Here is a 22909-nt window from a genome sequence, read left to right as displayed (position 1 = left end):
TGGGTGAGTTTTTCTTCTTTTTTAACTTTATTTATTTTTTAGTAAGCTCTATACCCAACGTGGGGCTTGAACTCACAACCCTGAGATCAGGAGTCACTTGCTTTTCCGACTGAGCCAGCCAGGCACCCCTTATTGGGTGTGTTTTTAAACTCCTTTAAACCTTTTCAAAGAAGCATGTCTAACCCCCTCAACAGAGCCTAACTCAGACTGAAAAGAGTCAAGCCCTAAACATGGTGTCATAAAACTGGTTATGATACAGGTACAGATTCATTTAAATCTGTGCTTCCTATTCAAACTTCTTTAGGAAGTAGGTCACTTGATCCCTTAATTCTTTTTCATCGGGTCATTGCTCTCAACAACTATGGCTGTTCCCTCACCATCTACCTATGCTGAAAACTGAGAGCGCTTTTAATTAGAAGGAAAATCAACAGAGAGATAGTATCTTATTTGTTCAGTGTGTTCGCTGACACAGAATCCAGTAACCTGGAAGGCTGTAATTTAGGAAGATTCACTTTTTAGTTTATGAACTGAATGCCTCACCTTGGACTTCTGGCTCCTACGAGATAACAGCTTACAAAAGGATTATGAAAAATGTGTGCCTCCATGCACACAGCAGCCAGTGTGTGATGCATTTAAGTCTAGTGTGATGGAAAATAAGCATGGGATAAGGAGTGGGAAGACAGAGCTTCTAGCTTTGGCTCTGGATACTAACTACCTGCAATGACTTTGAAGAAAGGTCACTGTGCTTTAGTTTCCACACGTACAGAATGGAGAATAATATCCGTTTTTGCTTATGGCAGAGGTTTGTTGTGAGGGCCACGGGAGATAACGTGAGCTATACAAGTAAGAGGTGCTGTTATTCACGTTTAATTATTTACCTGTTCGAAAGTCAAAGCTCTCAGGCTGGCTGAGACCATCTATGATGACCTGTAAGGTGTGAACTGTTGTTTGCAAACTTTCTGCAATTTTCTCTATGCCCTCCTTTTCAAGGAACGAATTTATTTTTTGCTCCATTTCAGGCTTTCCAATCTCATACAGCGTCCCTCTGATGAATGACAAAAACCTGCAGGGACAAAAAAAGCCCAACACTTATTAATAATATTACTTATTTTCCAAATATTACTTATTTTTCAAAGAGGTCACCCTAAAATTCATTCATCTCAGATCCATGTACCATTAATCAACCAATCAGTCTTGATTGAATATCTGTTATGTGTCCCATGCTATGATGAATGATCTATCTTGGAAAAAAAAAAAAAAGAGGAGGCGATAAATTTAGGTTCTTGTGCTGTTTCCCAATGAAGCACCTGCTCAAAATCAGGATCAGAAACACTTTACAGTATAATGTTCATTAGAGTTTAGTGTCATATATATTTTCTAAGTAAGGATACCTCAGTTTACCTCACGTTTCCTAAATTTGAGTTAGGAACACTTATTTGAATTTAAATTTGCTAACAGGCAAACAAGAACTGATGCTATCAAAATCCAACAAAATATCCAGTAAGAACTGCCAGCTTTTGACAAATGAATTATTCTTTTCATATGCCATATCACTGCTTTTTACTTTTGTGGCCCCAGGACGGCAGTGTTACCTGTGCAGGTATACTGTCAGCCTACGAATTCTCAAATCTCATTGCCAGTCAAGCTTCACACGGAATAGATTATATCAAGTATATTAAGTATTGAGTCCACAGAAAAAATATGGGAGGAGATATTAAAAAGAAAAAATAACTTTCTTACAAAATGGAAGGGGTAGAGGCAAGTAAGATCTCAATTACATCATCTTAAGATGAATATTATCTTCATATGCTGTATAAATTGTAGTTGCAATATTTACAAAATAAAAATACCTGCCTTTCTCAATTTCCCTTTGCTATGTTTAGCATTCCCTTATTTGCTGCCTCTCAATTACTTAGCTTCCGAGTTCAGTAATAATTAAGAAAAAAGCAAAGGGTTAAGGAATTACCCCCTTCAGTTTCATCTGAATATTGGGCCGTAGCTAACTTTCTTGACAGTTCTTGGCTGGGTATTTTTCAACATCATTAAGTTCCATTTCCTATGATTAATGGCACTTTAAAAATGTCAACACAGTAATCAGACAGATAGTGATACTAATGCCCTCAAATCCTTTCCTCTAAGGATGTCTCTGGAACACAAGAAGGGAAAAAGAAAACTGTTGGAGGCTTGTCTATAATCAGAATTGGGATGTATCCCATTTGGCAGGGTGCTGCATTATCACAAAAGGAATGCTTGTCATTTCCAGTCTCGTTCTGCATTGTTGTGTTCAACCAGAAAAGCCTCTTCAGTGATCATGTGGTACTGATCATCTGGCACCTGGTGGAGAAAGCTCTCTCATCTCTCACTGAGGGCATCTCTTTGGGCCCAAATGTGCCATCTTTCTATATTCCCATGGCTATATTTTTGTTGAAAAACAGATAGATTCCCCAAAATCCAACTAATTCTCTAGAGAGTAGATCTTGGTGAATGGTCTAATGAAAGACCAAGGAATTGGTGCTTGGTCGCTGTCCAAGCTGGTGGCCAGTGAGACCTACACTGTAAGTGTGTGTGTCCATGGCTTCTCCAGCCCACCAGAGAGGTAGCCAGTATCTGCTGGTGCTGTTGGACAGGCAGTAGCACGTAAGGGCCCTGGTGACAGGGAACAGCTGCTGAAGCTGACTGACGGGACAGGTGACCTATGACAACTTCTGCCCACAGCCAACTTTTGTGCACAACTTTCTAAATGATGCATATGCCCTGCTGAGCAGGCTTCCCCGGTATTTATCCTCTTGGCTTGATTGGTCTGTAACTAGTTATTTAGTAGAACATCTTTCAAATCCTCAAGATTCTGGCTTATAATCACCATTAAGATGCCAAAGCATATTCATGGGCTGTAAATCTATAACTTTGAATGGCATTTTATAATTAATAAAAGTAACTAAATGGCAGAAAATTTCCAAAGCACTGTACAAGTCTTGGCCTCAATAACAAAAACACTGGCTTAGGAGGCTGCTTGGAGTCTTAAGGTTTTGTGTGTGTGTGTGTGTGTGTGTGTGTGTGTGCGCGCATTGTGTGTGTACATGCGCGTGCCCATGCGCGTGAGACTCAACTGCTTCCAAAGCCACTTCCATATAAAGAATTCTGTTTATAGTGGTTGCAGATGTAAGAAGAAAATTGGTCTGTTTAACCTGGGTGCATATTTCATATATCATTTTCATTCTCACACCAGAAGCCCGAGGGCACTGGTAACTGAAATCAATAAAAAAGTACTAAATTATGCTCCTGGCTAATGTTTCGTATTGATCAATCCTATTTTTAAATGACTATGGAACAAAGTCAAATGCTACTTTATTTTGACAACTTTCTTAAAGTTACAACAGGGTTGATGAAAAAGGAAAAATAGCAAATAAAAGGGGGACTGTAAAATGAACTGGGAATATAGCATTCAGACTGATTGCTCCCCTCCTGGATTTCAAATACATTCAACTGTAAATGATAGGAAACAATGTTTTACAGTTGGTAATCATTCAATAAATATGTGTTCTTTAAATAGCCTAAGAAAAATTTATTCTACATATTCTGAATTTTCACCCTGGAGTTGAATGTGGTAAGTAACATGTAATACAAAGTTTCATTTTAGAACTGGATAGGCTAAGTAATACTCAATACAAAGTACTTTCTGCCTCAAAAATACCATATAAAAACACACTGCCTTTTATGAAGCCTGGAACACAGAAAGGAGGTGAACGTGTACTAACAAGTAAGTGCCAGGAATTACGCAAGTGCTCGATCGATGTGCTCATTTAATCCTGACAATAATCCTAAAGGCTAGGTGTCCTATCACACAGAAAAGGAAAACTAAGGTTCAGGGAAGTTAAATAATTTGCCCAAGGCCACAGAGCCATTTTCACTGACTGGAGTTTCATGCTGTACACATCAGCGTGTATCTGTTTATAACTGCAGTCGTGTCAAAATAAGGGATATATATAAAACATAATACTTCTGGTAACATTTCACCAACATGATTTAATGGCAGATTAGTTTTACACATGAGACAGCTAATACTGATAAATCCCACACAGAAATTATTACATACATGCATTTATTTAGACAATTCTCTCAAACGTGAATGAGTTATTAAAGTCACAGTGTCATTTTCTCCACTGTCTCTGGAAGGCTTTTCAGTTTGCTAAGGACTGCCATCAGAGCTGCTGTTTTTATTTAATATGAAATTTCATCCATCTTACTTAAGTAAGAAAGTAGCATAAATGCAACAAATAAGCACATCATGTTCTTTTAGCGCACATCTGCACAAAGTTAAAACACAGACCTTGCAGCAGAGATGATGCTTGCTTTTCAAGCAGAATGCTTATATAACCTAAAATCGCTGATATTTGCAACAGAAACTTGTTACATACTCAAGGGTTTTCCTCTCACAGAGTTAATCTTTGCAAGATTTTCCCCCAAAGAATAAGAAATTCTTGAGACTTGTAAGACTTCAGATATATCCGTTCAGTTTGGGAGCCGGGGACTGGCGTTGTGGCATTAAAGCACCACGGCACTCCACGGAGCACAGAAGAACCATGGTGATGCAAGTCAGTCGCTTTAAAAACAACTTGCTCTTAGCAACAGGCTCCTAGCCTGTGTGTGGGCCCAACACACAGGCTTCGCAATTTCGCAAAGAGCCAGGCTGCAAGGGCTGAGGGCCTGAAGTCGTCTGTCCACTCTCAACATTTCCAAGAGACTTTAGTACTGGTTTATTTTTATCCATTCGTTTGACTCAGTTGCAATTTTATCAGTAAACAAAACATAAAATGCAAGAGCATGGTCATTTTGTAAGTGAGTAGGTACAGACAAAGCAGGCCGTGATTTGTAATTCAGGGAGATGTTCAGTGATTTAAAAGGAGAGCTTAGGGGCGCCTGGGTGGCGCAGTCGGTTAAGCGTCCGACTTCAGCCAGGTCACGATCTCGCGGTCCGTGAGTTCGAGCCCCGCGTCAGGCTCTGGGCTGATGGCTCAGAACCTGGAGCCTGTTTCCGATTCTGTGTCTCCCTCTCTCTCTGCCCCTCCCCCGTTCATGCTCTGTCTCTCTCTGTCCCAAAAATAAATAAACGTTGAAAAAAAAATTAAAAAAAAGAATAAATAAATAAAAGGAGAGCTTGTACTCTAGGAGAAAGCCCAACATTCTAACTATGATTGTAGAGTAAGTGGTGGGACACAAATGAAAGTTCAGAAATAATTTTTTATGCCAATACCACAGGTTCTATGTGTATTTTCAAATGTACTGCTCTTAATATTAAAGACCAACTATAAGTTCCACTGTGGCAGAAAAGAAAGACCCGGGACTCCTTTCACACTACCTACAGGAGCTGCATCTACACAGGTGGGCACACAGCAGTACACGCTTAGTTCAGCTTGGAGGGAGGGTGCCAGCTTTACCGCATATGCTGTGTCAGCAGCCATGTCAAAGGGGCAGCAATGTGAGTTGCGCCTTAATCATCAATTGTCTAACCTCTGTGTTAAACTGAGACACTGAACTGGTCCAAAATCCTTAAAACTCTTTGCTGGTGCAAAATCCATGAGTAATGGTAAATTCAAGTACAGTGCGTTTAGGGAGAGGCCCACAGAATCTACTGTATTGGAGAAGCTGGTAGGTAACTGAAGATAACCCTTCAGTGGCTTTTCTTAGCATGTGATCAACCAGAGAAACTTACCGCAAGCAATTTTTTCACAAGAACTTACAACCAACTGGCTTCTGAGGCCTGCAGATAAACTTTTAAAAAATGTAACCCTTTCAAGAAAGGATACAGGAATTGCTCTGAAAGCCCTTACGGACTTTTATCTAAGAGTAGAATTTTAAATGGTATGGGGCTATCCAGGCGGCAGCCAGGGGCATCTTCGGCGGCACTGGCTTGGTATCAGCTGGCGTGTCTTTGGAGCACCTCTTGCATCTGAACAAACCCTGCATCTGAACACCCCCCTGCATCTATGAGTGGCAGAAATAAAAACAAAAAACAAGAGCAATTGAAAAGGAGCTGTCATAGACTAAGAAGCAGTTTGTCTTCCAAAAGACTTGGTTTAGAAGCATCACACTATTACCTGCTTCTAACTTCTGAAGAACTTCAAATGTTTCCTTCTTTTTCAAAGATCTGGTATACATGCATAGAAACTGGACATGGCATGCACACTGCATTAACTGTCTGTAGAGAACATATCCTTAGAAAGCTGTTTTATTTTATTTTAGCAATTTAGTAGAGGGCATTAGCTTTATAAAAAAAATGCCAGTGTGCTTACACAGTTGCATCAAACAAAACATCTACAATCAGTGAAATAATAACCAATGCCACAAAGAATAAGTAGTATTGATTTTTATGTGGCTTTTCCTATTTCAGAACCACTTGCTAGGTTATGGTATACTGTGTGATGATAATATAATTAAAACTGTAATTTTAAAAATGTATATACATATACATCCAAATGGGTATGAGTAGATAAAAATGGGAAGGCATCATGCACTGAAATGATGTAATCACATCATTTCTAAAATCTGTTTTAGGAGCTGCCTTAGAAATAAACTTATAAGTGACAAAGGGAAATTAGTTTTCTTACATTTTTTAAAACAACAACACCTCCTCTCCAATAAAAAGAACCAGAGAAAACCCCAACAATCCTATATTACTCAGCTTGATCATCCTCTTTCCATGGAGTCTGGTTGCTTTAAACACACACACACACACACACACACACACACACACACACACACAGCTCTTCAAAGGAATGTGACAAAATGCTAAAGCATTTTGAAGCATCTGAAAAATAAGTTAGAGAAGCATATTCAGCTTTTTTCACTAAGTATTTATTTACTGTGGAAGAAGACTATGAAAGACGGTGACAGAGCCTCTGCCTCGAATGAGCTTACTAAGTCTAATTTTAAGCAAAGACAATATGTCAGAATAAATAATCTTCCACTTCCACCTGGTCTTCTAGAAGCAGGAAGTAGGATTTTACCTGCAGATAAACACACTTTGAAAGTGCTCAATAAAGATGATTTCATTGAACTCTCTCAAAAATTTATTGTGGATATAGATTTGCAGACAAGAGAATCAAAACTCTGATAGATTAAGTGATGTGCCCCAAGTCACACATCGGAGACCGCAAAGATGTAGGTAAGGAAAAAGCTCTCATACATCACCTCTTCATTAACACTCCTTAACCCTTTACTTTGGGGAATATTCAATGCAGACAGAAGATTTAGATCACGGCTAAACTTTGGCACCCAAGGACCACTGCCTGGGAATAATTTATTATTTTTTTTTTTCAAACCAAATTCAAAAGGAAAAAGTTTGGCTCTTTTTGAGTTACTCAGTAAAAGTTGGACAAAATTAAGTTAGTGGTTTCAAAGGCTGTACACTCTCTACAGCTCAAAAACACTGTGTTTAGAATTCATATAATTTAATTTACTGGCTGTAAAGCCATAATGTGGATTAGTGCCTGTGAATATTTGAAAGAAGAGAGCAAATAAAAAAAGTAGTCCTCAAAAACATACAGGCTAGTGATGGCAGAGCTGAAATTAAATAGCTCCGGCACTACTAGGGGATAAAGCTCAGGTATTAGGGTAAGGCCTTTCCTCCTTGAGAAAACAGCTTTTTTACTATGAATTTGGTACTGCCAAAGAATCCTCCTTTCAAGGAATTTGAAAATGCTAAACATCTGTCATTTCCATAAAACCCCTAGCTGTCCTCTGAATGGGCAGAGCCATTTTTATTCCATTTAGAGAGTGTGCAATTGAGGTGAAAGTAATTTGCTTCTGGTCCCACAGAGAGTTAGAAGACAGGCTAAAGTTAAAATCCATAGTGAGACTGGGGACAGGAAAGGGAGGAGGGAGACAGTGGGAGACTAGATCGATACCCTACTGAATTTCAGGCTCCAGACTGAGTGATCTAAGCCTGAAGAAGAGGAGAGAAGGAGAGGGCCGATACTTTGGAGATGAGAGAGACTGAAGCAAACGCAATGTTGTGGCTGGCTGGCAAGTCCCTGCCACTCCTCCTCCACTGGGTGCTAACAGGCTGATCCAACAACGCAGCACAGAAACCACAGCATTTTCTTTAGTCCCAAGACCCAGCGTTAATGTTAATTAGCAATGTTAAATGACCCAAATTATCGCCAGATCACATGGTAGAACAATTTCTTCCTGGGAGACCAATGTTTATAAACCACATCCCCCTTTTCTTTTATAAAAGGCTCAGCTTGACAGCCCCTCCTCAATCACAACAAAAATAACAGCAATAAGGGGCAACTGGCTGGCTCAGCTATAAGAGCATGTGCCTCTTGATCTTGGGGTCATGGGTTCGAGCCCCACGTTGGGTTGTAGGGATTACCTAAATAAATAAATACATAAACTTAGAGAAAACAGCAATAATAATTACAGCAACAACAATAGCTTCCTCTGCCCCAGGGGCTAAGAATTCTAGATATATTAACTCACGTAATCCCATGAGACAGGTACTATGCTTTTCCTCACTGAACAGACAAGGACACTGAGGTACGGGGAGATTAAATCACTTTCCCAGATCAAACAGGCATGGTGTGAACCCAGGTAGTCTGGTACTGTACCGCTTCCAGACAGAGCTAGGGGACAGTCAGGTACTGTCTCAGATTCCTCAAGTTCCCAGTTCCCTCCACCAGCCTTGCCTGAAACTTGGAGGCAGGGTGTGTCAGGACAGCGAGCAGGGCATGAGACATGACAGTCCCTTCCTAAGAGCCCACAGCCTGGTCATCTGGTTGTCAAATGGGCAGATGCTCTTTGACCGGCTCTTTTGTGAAGACCCTTTGAAAAATGTGATAAATGTTACTTCCTGGGAATTATGATCTGATGTTTGGGGGTTTTAACTACCAAAAAGAAGAAAAAAGAAAAGAAAACCTAAAATCACTTTTATAACCTGCCCACTTACCTTAATAGTTTAGGCTTGGCCACCCTCTTATGATGCTGTGTATCTCTCTGAAGAGGCAGTCACAGCTCCACAGGAACTAACGTAGGGTAACCGGCTGGGTAACACACATGCTAACACATCACTTGTCACAAGTCAGCAACGATTCTGTCTTAATTTTCACATCCCAAAGCTGCCAACTCTTGTGAGGCAAGTCCAGAAAAATGCACCTTTCAAATGTGCAAATAATTTCTTACATCTGTTTACCTAATCTTCACTTTTTTTTTTTTTTCCACAGCATTTATTTGTTGTTGGGTTTCTTTTCAGGCAAGTTTCCCCACAAAGAGACATGTTTTTATCATTGCAGAAGTGAGCTGGCATGTGAACGCAGAAGCAAGCTGCGGTGAAGTTTAGATGTGAGGAGGTGTGTGAGTGTGTGAGCTCAGGAAAGTTACAAATCACCTCAAGTCCTGCGCCTTCTGGGTTGCTCACAGTCAAAGCTAAGTATGTCACATCTGTAAACCTCACTGCTCTAATGCTGCTGTTTGTTGTTCTGTTTCGTTTTAAAATAACAATCTAAACTCCCTGCACTACAGCTGCTCGTTAGCCAAAAACTCAGCTCTTGCTGGGCAGAGAGCTAAGTTTGGGAAGAATGTGATGAAGCCTCTGAAAATCATTCCAAAAGAGCAGTTCTGAGATGCTAAATCCTTGAATAGGAATGGGAAAGAAACCGAGTCTAAGATGTGCTCACTCGTTAAAGGTCTTCAGTATGGGCCACTTGTCACTGTCTGGGTTGACTTACTGTAGCTCCGTGCCAGGGACAAGGAAGGACCTCTACGGGGCCTCCCCAAACCCTAGTCCCCAACTGCTTTTGGGCCAGAAACACTCGTTGGGATCCATGTATCCATCTACCTCATCACAGAATCCTGTGTATCTGTTGGCTTAATTCTACTTTTGTTTTTACCCCCTAGCTTTATTAAGACATAATTGACATAAAACACTATACAAGTTTAAGGTATACAACCAGTTGACTTGACACTTACATAACTGCAAAATGATTACCATCGTGGCAACTCCATCAGGTCACATAATCACCATTTCTTTCTTTCTTTTTTTTTTCTTACTTAGGTATTTACTTCTTTTTTAGAGAGAGAGAGTGTGTGCAAGCAGGGGACGGGCAGAGGGAGAGAGAGACAATCTTAAGCAGGCTCCATGATTAACACAGAGCCCAATGGAGGGCTCGATTCCACAACCCTGGGATCATGACCTGAGCTGAAATCAAGAGCTGGACAACTCAACCAACTGAGCCACCCAGGAGCCCCTTACCATTTCTTTTTTTGTGGTGAGAACATTTGAGATCTACTCACTTACCAACTTTCAAGTACATAATACAGTACTGTTAGGTATAATCACCGTGCTGTATATTAGATCTTCAGGACCTATTCAAAACTGAAAGTCTGTACCCTTTTACCAACTGTTGGTCTTAAAAACCTGATACAGGTTTTTAGTAAATTAAGAATACACATCACTGGGCTTTTGTATAGAAGATATCCTCGCCCTCCCCAAGTAAATATTTTGTCAAGTTACATGATCACTCTTGTCCCTGACCTGGATTTTAAATGGATAGTCGTCTACTCTCTGAAAACATACTTTCAGCATTGATTGTAAGGGCCAGAAATAGGTGCTTCGGCAGTAATAAAGGAAATGATAGTGCTAGTACAGCACAGTACAGCCACTGACACAAATCATTCCTTGATACACATTTGCCTAGTCCATCAGAATGGTGCTGCGTGTGTGTTCCTGCTATGCAGGCTACTAACCACCTCCAGAAACTACTCTTTTAAAATGTCTCCCTAATGGCCAAAATGGAAATGACAATTAAATACCAGCCAATAGTTTATCGACATGAGTGCCACGTGACAGTCTTGACATTAAATTTCCTGGAATTTTTTTCAAGCTAAATTCAGAACATCACAACTTTCAAGGTTAACTATCTGCAGTGAATCAAATTCTCAATGCAGGACATTCTTTGGGACAGTGCCAGGTCTCACGGTGACATGTACAAATCAGCATAATGCGCAGCACAAAGCTCTACCTCCTAATATCTTATTCAAGAAAAAGGAGAAATCAGATACTTGTCTTTGGCTCTCTTGACCAACCAAAATGGTAAGGCAAAAAAGAAGAGGCATGGGGTTGTGGCAACCCCTAAATAGGTTGTTTCTGGACTTCATTCTACTCATGGTATGGCAGCAATTTTCCTCATGACCCATATCACCAACACAACGAAATTACTCACACATGAGGACAGCGTGACAATTTCTGGTTGATGACAGAAAATGGTAAGTAATCTTTTTTCACAGTCTGTCTTCTTTTCTAGTCTGTAAAATCTAGGAAGGCTCTGGACACAATGCTCTATGAAGGCATGGGATTCAACTTGGGGAGGTCTGAAAACGCCTTCAATCCATAAGGGACTCTGAAATGTCACTCAACTTGTGGGATAGGCAATTGCAGAAAGGATGCTCTAGATGTTTTATCAATAATTTGGCTTACGCAACTGCATTGACCTCAGCCACTTTAGATGAGAGAAAAAATACCTGGAGTGAAGTAAAGGTAGACATTTCATTCGTTTCATTTTTAGCCAAAATAGGATAAAACTTACAAATAACCGTAACACAGGGCAATAATTAGTAAGTGGCCTTTGTGAAGTACAGAAGTTGTATACAGGAGAAAGAGCTCATTTCCAGAGAGGAGTATCTTTCTAAGATTTCATACAGGAGGTGACATTTGGGCTAGGTCTTTAAGAATTTCAACCAGTAGAATGTGGAAAAGAGATGTTTAAAGCGTCGGAGACAAGAAAATATAGCTCAGGTCAGGTTTGGGGAATAGCTAATAGTTCAATACAAATAATAAACATTCATTGAGTATCTCCCTCATTATCAGGCACTTTAGAAACATCATCTTGTTGACTTCAGAGCAATCTTATGAGGTTGGTGTATTATTATTCCCACTTTTTAAGGTACACAGAGTCCCAGATAGGTGAAGCAATCTGCCTAAACTAACAGAACTCAGCTTACAGAACCAAGATATGAACCAGATCTATGACACTTCAAACCCTAAGCTTTTAACTAGCTCCAAATCCTGATCTCTTAACTGGGTTACAATTAAAAAGCTGGTTTGGAACCTGATTTAAGTGGAACCATATATTTAAATATAATCATACATACATCCATAACGATCATTCAGATTAAGGATATCATATCCTTAAAGATGGTATGTGTTTAGCACAGAAAAGTACCAAGATGTGTATATGTGTTTCCTAAGGAAAGGAAAAAGAAATGAGTAGCTGGAATATGCTGGATTTGACTGTTATTCTCTATCATCACATGGCTGAAATTAGACTCTGCCTTTCCTCTGGAGAAAACATTACCTCCTCCATTAAAGGAAACTTGGCCTATTTATTTTATTAAGGGATCTGTAGGAAATGAATTCTTCACATAGAGTCTGCAGGATTTTATGCTGCTCTGCTGCAGATATATTTCCTGAATATTGCATTAAAAGAATTCCCTTCCGTTATGTTTTTCAGAATGAGGGCATGTGCATTTCAAAAGAAGCAACTTGATAGTGACCGAATTTGGTATCTTCTCATGTTAGGAGAGGAACAGGGTGTAGAGCAGGAATAGCATATTCATCCCAGAAACGTACCCACCTCTACTAGAAGATATTTTTAAGTAACAGAGAGAGAGTAAGGAATAATGCAAGGCTTTTGGGAAATGTCAATGAAAAAAGCACAGAGAATCCCTATTACAGATTTAAGTGGAACAGAGGATTAAGAAACCTACTATTGCTACAGATCGATCTTCCTTCAGTAATCCTTTGAAGCCATTCTGTTCTAAATCTCTTTTACTTGTTTCAGGGCCTTTTTCACATTTACTCCATTAAATCCTACTTCACTGAAAGATTCAAAAATACCTTTGAATCCCCTTCCTTAGATGTCTTCATATCTTTACTCATCCTAATCCATACTTCCCTAAGCTACTGCTCCATCTGGTGATTCTGTTCCTCTCCCCACCCTCACGAGGAGTGCTGCCTCACAGGCTGCTAAGGACTCTTGACCTCTCCACCTTGTATAGTTGTCTCACCTCTAAAGGTAGGGGTTAGGGATGGGGAGTGAGCTAAATGAATAAGGCATTTTAGCTTTATAAAATTTTATGACTGACTCTGGTATCTTTCATGTCTCTACTACTTACTCTTCTTGTTTTGGCCACAGATGTATTATCGCTGCAGTCTCTTCACTCTACGCTCCCTAAAAGCTAAAAGCAGCAACCACCTTTTATCTTACCTCTTCCTGGACTTCCATCACATGGCTCCTTCTTTTCACTGCCAAACTTCTCAGAAGAATTACCTGCTTCTAATTCTTACCGCTTGCTTTTCCCCAGTCTCTTACACACTGGCTTCTTTCCCTGACACTCTACTAAAGTTAATTTCCCATCTAATGACCCCCTGACTGTTACATCCTTAAACCACTTACCCATTCTGCCATATGTGGCACCATCAACTTACTGACCTTCTTTCATGATGTTTGTTTTCATATTCTATCTTCTCTGATTTCTCTCCCTCCTCTGGCCCTCTAAATGTAGATATTCTTCAAGTGTTTGACCTTAGCCACCTTCTCCTCTTGTTCTACATGCTTCCTTGCATGAGTGCCTCCACTCACATGACTCCTTATCTCTTGCCTCTCCACTGATAATTCCAATCCTATGTGTCATCATGTCTAGTCCAGGCCCTTTTCCTAAACTCTAGTTCTACCTTTCCTTTTGCTTGCAAGGGAGGTTCTCATGAATATTTTACAAACTCAAACTCAACGTATCTAAAGCTGAAATTTGTATCCTCCTTTCTCCCTCTCTTTATATCTCTTACCTCCCATCCGCCCTCACCAGCCCCGCACAAAAACAACAAACACAAAGGCTTGGTCCTCCTCTCTTGTTGCATAATGAATGTTAATGGCACTACTTCTTTCCACTAACCGAGGCTCGTATTCACAGAACTATTCATTCATTAAACATATACCTTCTGAGTGCCTGCTGTATTCCAGGGTACTGTTCTGCAATCCTGGAATACATTCAAAGATTCCTGCTCTCAGGGAGACTGATCGTATACAACCAGCATAATACATAAGCTGTAAAGTATGATAAAGGTGATAAGTGCTGTAGGAAAAAGAGAAAGAACAGAGTAACGGGGCTCAGAATTACCAGGCTTATGGGTAAGGGCTTCCAGATTTAAGTAGGGTAGTCAGGGTCAGTCTTGTTGATAAGGTGGCTTGTGAGCAAAGTCTTGGTGAGGTAAAGGAGGTAGTTAGCTGTGCAGATATCTGGAGGAAAAGTGTTCCAGGAAGAGGGTCGACCAGTGTAAAGGTCCTAATGTGGGAGCAGGCTTGGCATGTTCAAGGAATAGCAAGGAGGCCAGCACGGCTAGAGTAGAACGGGCAAGGGAGGGAAAAATAGGAAACTGGTCAAAAAGGCATTGGAAGGCATAGGGACTTGGCCTTAATTCTGAGTGAAACTGAGAGCAGGGTTTTATGCTGAAGAATGACACACTCTGATTTACATGTTAAAAGAATCTAGTTGTCTGTCGTGCTTAGACTATCCAGATGCTCAGTGGTAGGAGCAGAGAAACCTGTTAGACTAAATGCAGTAATCCAGGTGGAGATGATGGTGACTGATACAAAGATGAGAGCACAAGAGTTGATGAAAAGTGGTCAGACCTTGGGTATATCTTAAAAGGACAACCAATGGGGAGCCTGGATGGCTCGGTTGGTTAAGCGTCCAAGTCTTGATCTCAGCTCAGGTCTTGAACTCAGGGTCACGAGTTCAAGCCCCGCGTTGGGCTCCACACTGGGTGTGGAGTCTGCTTAAAAAAATAAATAAATAAAATTTAAAAATAATAAAAGGACAGCCAATACTGTTGTCTGACAGACTGGATGAAGGGTATAAAAGACAGTAACTGGATATGAATGGCAAAAATAACATGAACACCAGAGACACTGGAGGAGGAAGTGGAAACTGTTAATGGAGGGAACGAGGAAAAGAGCAGTTGAAGAACTAACCAAACTTTGGTCACCCCTGTGGTTGTTTCTTCCTTTCTCATGGCTTTAAGGACCTGCATAAATACATGGGTCTTAAATTAATATCCTCAGCCCAGTCCGCTCTTCCAAACTCCAGATTCGTGCATCCAACTCCCTGCTTGATGCCTCAAACCGGACATGCTTTAAACCCAGTTCCTGGTCTTTCCCCCAAACCTGGCTCCAACCATGGTCTTCCTCATCTCAGATAGAGCAGTTCATCCTCTCAGTTTCTCAATCCAAATGCCTCAAGTCATCTTGCCCTTACAAGACAATCCCCTTGGACAATGACCTCTCAGTCCGGTGAACACCTTTGTGCTTCACAAAGGGCATTGACTGCTGACCTCTTATGATTAGTTGTAAGTTTTATTCTACTTTGGTAGGTTCCCTGAAAGCATGAAGTGCCTCCATTCATTTTCATATTCTTCAGGCCCTACCACAATGCTCTGTACATTCCAAACAATAAATAAAATCATCAATACAATTCATAGAGTAAAAAACCAAAACCACAAAGAACATGAAAAAAGTATAGGAAATACTGTATTGATCTTAGAGATCAGTTATATTAAGAGAATACCAATTTGCATAAAAGCAAAAAGAAGCTAAATATCCATATTTCAAAACAAAATAGCATTGTAAGGAGATAAAAAAGGTAAACAAACTAGAAAACACACAACAAATCACATCAATATTTAACAGAGAATCCCTACATGTAAATAAAACTGGTAAAATAAAACTTTTAAAAAGTAATATAAATAATAAAAATAGCTTAAAAATAGACTTTTTAAAGAACCACTAAATGACTAAGTTAGGTTAAAAAGTATCACGATTTCTAAATATTATGTGAGAAAGAATACCATAAATACAGAAGTAAAAAGCCTTAACAGCTTCATATCTTGGTGTATTTCTGGGAGTGACATTATGGTAGGGGGATATGAAAGCCAATTATTACATTCCTACTGGTTTTCTGATGTAACTAAAAATGAACTTTACTGCAGTCGAACTTACTTTTACAGAACAGAGGTCAAACCAAAGATGACCTACCCATAAGCTTTATGAGCTTTCCTTCCCTGGGAAGATCCTTGTGTAACACTATATGAAAGTATAAGCTACATATGTTCAGTGACGTCTATACTAAGTATGCTTGAAAGCCAGAAATGACTATCATCGTTCCAAGGTGGATAATGGGGATGGTAAGCTTAATCAGATAAATTACTAGTTCTGCTGCCAGATTTTAAAGGTCCGGAGTTGAACTTCATGTAGAAAACAACTTCCCATGAAATAGTCTACAAGTATCCTCCTTCTGAGAGACAAGGTTACTCCCAAAAGGAAGCATAGAGACGGGTAGGGCTGCTAGGGCTTTTATGCTCCACATGCAGACAGTGGCCCATGTGAAAACTGGCAGAAAAGTCCTGCTTAAAAGGAGAAATTCAAGATTTCTCCAGCTTCAACACTGCTGGTGGCATTACAAATTGGTATGTTACTTGGCAACGTATATCAAGAGCCACATAAACTCTCAAACCCTTTGGCAGAGTAATTCCACTTCTAGGAATCCATCCATCAGGAGGAACCACTGCTATTACCAAATTATACTTCAATCATGTGATGGAATATTACCCAGCTTTTTAAAAAGAGAGATAGGCAGAAATAAAATAAAAAATTGTGTTTATGTTAGAAGGCAAGCTGAAAAATTTATAAACTATATTAGAACTATATTAGGAAAACAAACAAAAATATACATTATTAAAAAGACACTGAGCTGCATATAACAAAATGCTGACTTAGTACCCATGAAGATGTCAGCTGTTGCAAGAAGTGTATACAATCATGTGCAGTACACGTGCATCTTCTCAAACAACAAACACTTAAAACACAATTACTATGAGACCACACACAATTACTATAATATGAGACCACACTTTCTTTTAATATCAAAAAAATGAGAACCATGTTCTAAGACTGAGAACAGGACAAGGAAGTCCACTCTCACCACTCCTATTCAACAGAGTCCTAAAGGTCCCAGCCATTGCAATGGGCAAGAAAAGGAAAAAGCATTAAGATTAAAAAAGAGGAAGTAAAGCTTCCATCTATTTGCTAGTAACATAATTGTTTATGTAGGAAAACTTAAAGAACCTACAAACACCTACTAGAACTAGTATGTGAACTTATTAGCAAGGCTGCAGGATACATAGTTGCTATGAAAAATTAATTGTATTTTTACATATTAGCAAAAATTAGCAACAAATTCAAAAAATTCCACTTATAAGTTGGAAAACATAAAATACATGCAAGATAAGACCTGTACAGTGGAAATTTTAAAACACTGCTGCGAGAAATGAAAGACCAAAATAAGTGAAAAGATGTGATAAATTCATGGTGAAAAGACTCAGTATGATGAAGACATCAACTATTCCTAAATTCACCTACAGACTCCATGTAATCCCAATCATAACTCGATCATTTCTAATGAAACTTGATAAGCTCACTATAAAATGTACAGGAAAATACAAATCATCTATGATATTCAGAGTAGTATTAAAAAAAAATTAGATAGAGGACTAACACTCTCGGACTTCAAAACTTAGCATAAAGCTATAGAGACCAAGATAGTATGGTACTGACCAACAGATCAATGAAACAAGAAGAGAGCCAGAAAGAGACCCACACTTACACAGTCACTTGGTTTGCAACAAAGCCACCAAAGCAACGGGTAAAAAACAAAGTTGTGTTGTTGTTTTTCAAACTTGGTGCCAAAAAAACTGAATGTTCGTAATGGACAAAAGAAAATGAACCTTGATCCTTACTTCAAATCATACATGAATTGTTATTTCAGATGCATCACAGACCTAAAAGCTTTTGGAAGAAAACGCTGAAAAATGTTTTGAGGTAGCAAAAGTTTCTCAGACGGGACACAGAAAGCAATAACTATAAAAGGAAAATATCAATATATTAGACATCATCGAAATTTAAAACTTCTGCTCATCAACAGACACCAATAAGAAAATAAAGAGGTAAACAATAACCCAGGACAAAACATATATTCACAAAAGACTAATACCCAGAATACATTTAAAAAATTCCCACAACCCAATAATAAAAAGGTAAACAACTCAATTAGAAAATGGTTAAATGATATGAACAGTTTCCAAAAGAAGGTACGTCAATGGCTAATAAGCCCACGAGAAAGTGCTCAATGTCATCAGAGAAATGCAAATCAAAACCACAAAGAGATTCTACCACACACATAAGAGAATGGCTAAAATGAAAAAGACTAACATCAAATGATGATAACGGTGCACAGTAACCAGAACTCTTATATATTGTTAATGGGAGTGCAAAATGGCATTGGCTACAAGTTTCTAAGAATACTAAAACATTCACCTACCTTATGGAGCCAGAAAGTCCTCTCCTAAGTATTTTTCCAAGAAAAATGGAAGCAAATGTCAACAACAAAAACTGTATAAGAATATTCATAGCAGCTTTACTCATAACAGCCCAAAATTGGAAATAGTAAAGGTATTTCAATAAGGAGAATAAACTGTGGTACATTCATACGATGAAATATTAGCAATAAAGAGAAACAGGCCACTCAAACTTGTTACAACGTGGATAAAAATCTCTAAACTTTAGGCTGAAAGAAGGCTTACACAAGAGTACAATTGTATGGCACCATTTATAAGAAGTTCTAGAAGAGGCAAAGTAACCTTTGGCAGAAAAAGTCAGAACATGCAGTTAGCTCCAGGAGGCTTGGACAGGGATTGTCCAGGATGGGGAAAGATTTTAGGATGATGGCAAGGTTTTTTTGTTTGTTTGTGTGTTTGTTTTATCTCAAGAGGAGTTTGGGTTATACACATATAAGTATTTGCCAAAACTCAGCTAATATACACTTAAAGTTTAATCGTAGGTGAATTTGACCTCAAAGGAAAAAATGTTGTTAATAATCAGAATTCTGGTTAATGATATACATACTGAAGTATTAGTTGAAAGTATACTGATGTCTGCAATTTTCTTTGAAATACATAAAATAAGAAGGACTGAGGAACAAATAGATGGACAGGTAAGTGGAAAAACAGGCATAATAAAATGTTAATGATAAAATCTAGGTGTGGGTATACAGGAATTCACTGTAAACTTTGTTTTTTCAATTTTATGCTTAAATTTTTCCATAACAAAATGCTGGGGGAAAAACAGGTACCACTGTTTTGATGTTGACAGAATATTATTTTTCACTTCTTTTTTTCCCCTATTTTCTAAGTTCTCTATCATGTGCTATATAATCTATAATTTCAAACATCTTTTAAAAAAGAAAACAATTTCCATTTACTAAAATAATCAAATATAAATTTTCTCAAAACAAGTTAAAAATCTCACTTCAGATTCAATGAACGTTAAAATACTCACTATCTTAAAACCTACTGTTATTTAACTCACTAAAAGCCTTAAACTATTTAGTGATGTAGCGAGACAGTTTCTGCACTAATTAAAAATTTTTAAACTAATTCAATGTGGTGCTAATTTTTTTTTCTTTTAATGCCTAGCATTAAATCTTTCCATGTACTCAAAAACCTCCGCCATATCATTCTGCGGAATGAATGCTTATTAAAAGTACATCATTTCTTAGACTTTGTAATAACCTAGCTGGGCAATACTTATTAGAAATCTGAGAGTTGGCTGTTTACTTCCAAAAGGGCTTTATCTTTAGATAAGCACAAGCTTTAAGCCAGGTGCTAGTCATTTGTGTCTTGTTAATTTCCAAAATAAACAGAGGAGAGTGCCATGCAATTTCCATTACACACACTTCACCATTAGTACCAGGGTTTATTAGCTTGACACTGCTCCAGGAATAATGGTTTCATTCCTCACTGAAATAAAATAATGTGTCACATAACTCAGCAATGCGGAACTTCTGAAAAATGTTGTCATGTTAAATATGGCCATATTTTTTAAGTCTCCATTATGCCAAAACAAAGGCCGTTTGCTGTAGAGAACTCACTCTGGGCACGGAGAATTCTCACATGGACCTCAGACTTACCTCATCGCTATGTCATACGATTCCGGGTGAATACAAGTTTGGTCCAAAGGATTTGGCTTCAGTACAACATTTACTGCAGTTTTGCTCTTCTTCTTGCCTTGCTTCTCATTTGTGACCTCAACACCTGCTGAAGATGTCACAGCAACTCCCTGAATTTGGCCCGCAGATTCGGTTTGCTGACTACTATCACCATTGAAAGAGGCGAGGAGTAGGAAGGAAGGGAAAATTGGGAAGAAAAGAAAAGTCTTTAAAATGTGCTTATTGTTCTGCCACACAAATACGCACAAACAGCACCCACATTCTGACCATTCCCTTCATAGAAATTATCACATATTTGCTTAAACATTGTTAACAGAGTTTCCTGTTACTTAAAGCCAAAAATATTCTTTACTGATTTAGCCTGTAAAAGTGGCATTCTAGGGGAGAACAGAGAAAAACGCAGAGAAATAAATAAAAAGGAAAGGGAGAAGGAGAAAGAGAAAACAATTTCCCAGAACTGAAGAAAAATACAAGTTCCCAAATTAAAAGAACCTACTGAGTACAAAATAGGATGAATGGGAAAAGACTCAGATTTGACATACTGTGGGGCAACTTTAGAATAGGACTTAAGAATCAAGAAAGAAAAATAAAACAGAATACTTCCTAAGGAACTAGAATTAGACTGGCATCAGATTACTCCCTGATAAACAGCAGATGCTAGAATGCAGTGAACTGGTATCTTAAAAGTTCTGAGAGAAAATGATTTTGAATCGAGAATCATATACTTCGCCAAACTAGCATTCAGATAGGAGGGCAAATTACAATTGTTTTCAGACATGTAAGGATTGAAGTAGAACCCATATAATATATGTACTCTCTCTGAAAAGAATTTAAGAATACATTCCAGCAAAAACAACAAATTCAAGAAGAGTGATCGTGTGGGCTACAAGAAACAGTGATGAGCACAGAAACTATAAAATCTTGCTACGTTAAAAAACTGCTCATGAATAATGTAAAAAATATATGTATAGGGGCACCTGGGAGGCTTAGTCAGTTAAGCATCTGCTTCTTGATTTGGGCTCAGATCATGATCTCGTGGTTTGTGAGTCTGAGCCCCATGTTGGGCTCTGCGCTGACAGCATGGAGCCTGCTTGGGATTCTCTGTCTCCCTGTCTTACTGCCCATCTCCTGCTCACCCACTCTCTCTCCCTCCCTCAAAATAAATAAATATAAATATGTTTATTTATAAATATATAATATATAAATATATGTATTTAAATATATATAAATATATGTATATTTATAAATATATAAATATATGTGTGTGTGTGTATGTATATATATATATATATATATACATACACACACACACACATATATAGGATAGTCTGAAACTAAAATCCCAAGTCATCTCATCATGGGACATACAGCTGAAGGAAAGAGGCTGGGAAGAGTCCTAAGGTGCTAGTCTATTCCGGGAGGAGGACAGAGACACCTATTAACTGCAGAGGCCAGTCCAAATCACACTTAAGGATAATCACCAGAGAAACACAAACAACTTGAAATCACTAAGGGGAGATAAAAATGAGGTGGAAAAATAAGGAAAACTTGTTAGCTGAGAAATCCAACAAACAGCATGAGAGAAAATCAGAAAGCATGATGAAGAGAAAATATACGGTAGATGAAGTCCAAAATATCAATAAATGTAGTAAATGTGAATGTATTAATATAAAATTGAATAAACCCATGAAATCTGTTGATCTACAAGAGTTGTAACAAAAATTAAATGTCATAGAAAGTTTGAAAATAAAAAAATACCAAGCATACTGAAAAGGCAAGTGTAGCAACATAGCTAGCAAACAAAATAGATTTCAACGCACAAAACACTCAATGAGGTAGCAAAAGTCCATTTCGAACAAAGGTATGAGTTATCAAGAAGATGTAACAGTCATGAAACTTCAAGTACTTCATTATCAGTTGAAAAAATATAAGGCTTTAAAAATAACTCAAATGTTCATCAATAGGATACTGATTAGATTAAGCTATGGTTTCCCCCACAAACTAAATACTATGCAGACACCATAAATAATGATCTATATCTATATGTAATATGTGGAAAGAAAACCAAGATGTATTACTGAAACAAATAAAGCAAGTTGCAAATAGTTGTATAGCACAATCCTTTTTTTTTTTTTTTTCCCTAAAGAGCATGCAAACAGGGGAGAGGGGCACAGGGAGGGAGAGAGCAAGAGAGGGAGAGGGAGAGTGAAAGCGAGAGAGCAAGAGAGAATCTTAAGTAGGCTCCACGCTCAGAGCAGCACCCACAACCCTGGGATCATGACCTGAGCTAAAATCAAGAGTTGGATGCTGAACCCAGTGAGCCACCCAGATGCCTCTGAATTTTTAAATAATAAACATACAAGTTGATATAAGTATAAATTTACTTTCAGGAAGCAATATATAAGAAATTATTTGAAGTCAGAAGCTGAGGTACTCTTTCCTTTTCATTTATTTTTTTATACTGTTCTAACTAAGTGTTCAAAAAAACATATAAACTAAGAAACATGGGATTATTTTATCCTCAGTTGTTTTTCATTTCTGGCTTCTGGGTTTTGTGGTCTACTTAGAAAAGGCCTTCTGCCACTCCAATCCTCTGCAAAATTTACCCATGTTGTCTCCTGGTACTTTTGCAGTTTCACTTCTTCTTTTTAAGTCTGTGATCCATCTGGGATTTATTTGGGTATAAGGTATGAGGTGCAACTACAGTTTCCCCTACACATATCAAATTCCTGCCAGCTGTCATAATACCAGTGTTTGAAACTCCACCTTTATCATAAACTAAATTCTGTCTATATTT

At 38.4% G+C, this 22909-nt stretch overlaps 1 protein-coding gene across 5 annotated transcripts in view; it reads right to left on the bottom strand.

Annotated features, from left to right (window-relative positions):
• SRBD1 (S1 RNA binding domain 1) overlaps positions 1–22909 on the bottom strand; it is a 221423-nt gene that overhangs the window by 27395 nt on the left and 171119 nt on the right. For 4 of the 5 annotated variants that reach the window (XR_005784228.1, XM_040453849.1, XM_040453850.1 and 1 more), the window contains exons 19-20: positions 20074–20256; positions 879–1063 (exon numbers count right to left, since the gene is read on the bottom strand). Coding sequence is in view for 4 of the 5 variants with exons in the window: in XM_040453849.1 (XP_040309783.1) it covers positions 879–1063; positions 20074–20256 (368 nt within the window). In the remaining variant the exon portion in view is untranslated. The remainder of the gene's footprint in view (positions 1–878; positions 1064–20073; positions 20257–22909) is intronic. The other variant, XM_040453852.1, reaches the window with a different exon arrangement.

This window comes from Herpailurus yagouaroundi, unplaced genomic scaffold, assembly GCF_014898765.1.
Source record: "Herpailurus yagouaroundi ecotype Mexico unplaced genomic scaffold, PumYag 210, whole genome shotgun sequence".
NCBI classification, from domain to species: Eukaryota; Metazoa; Chordata; class Mammalia; order Carnivora; family Felidae; genus Herpailurus; species Herpailurus yagouaroundi.
Note: the sequence above shows the minus strand (reverse complement) of the source record. Positions and strands in the feature narration are given on the sequence as shown.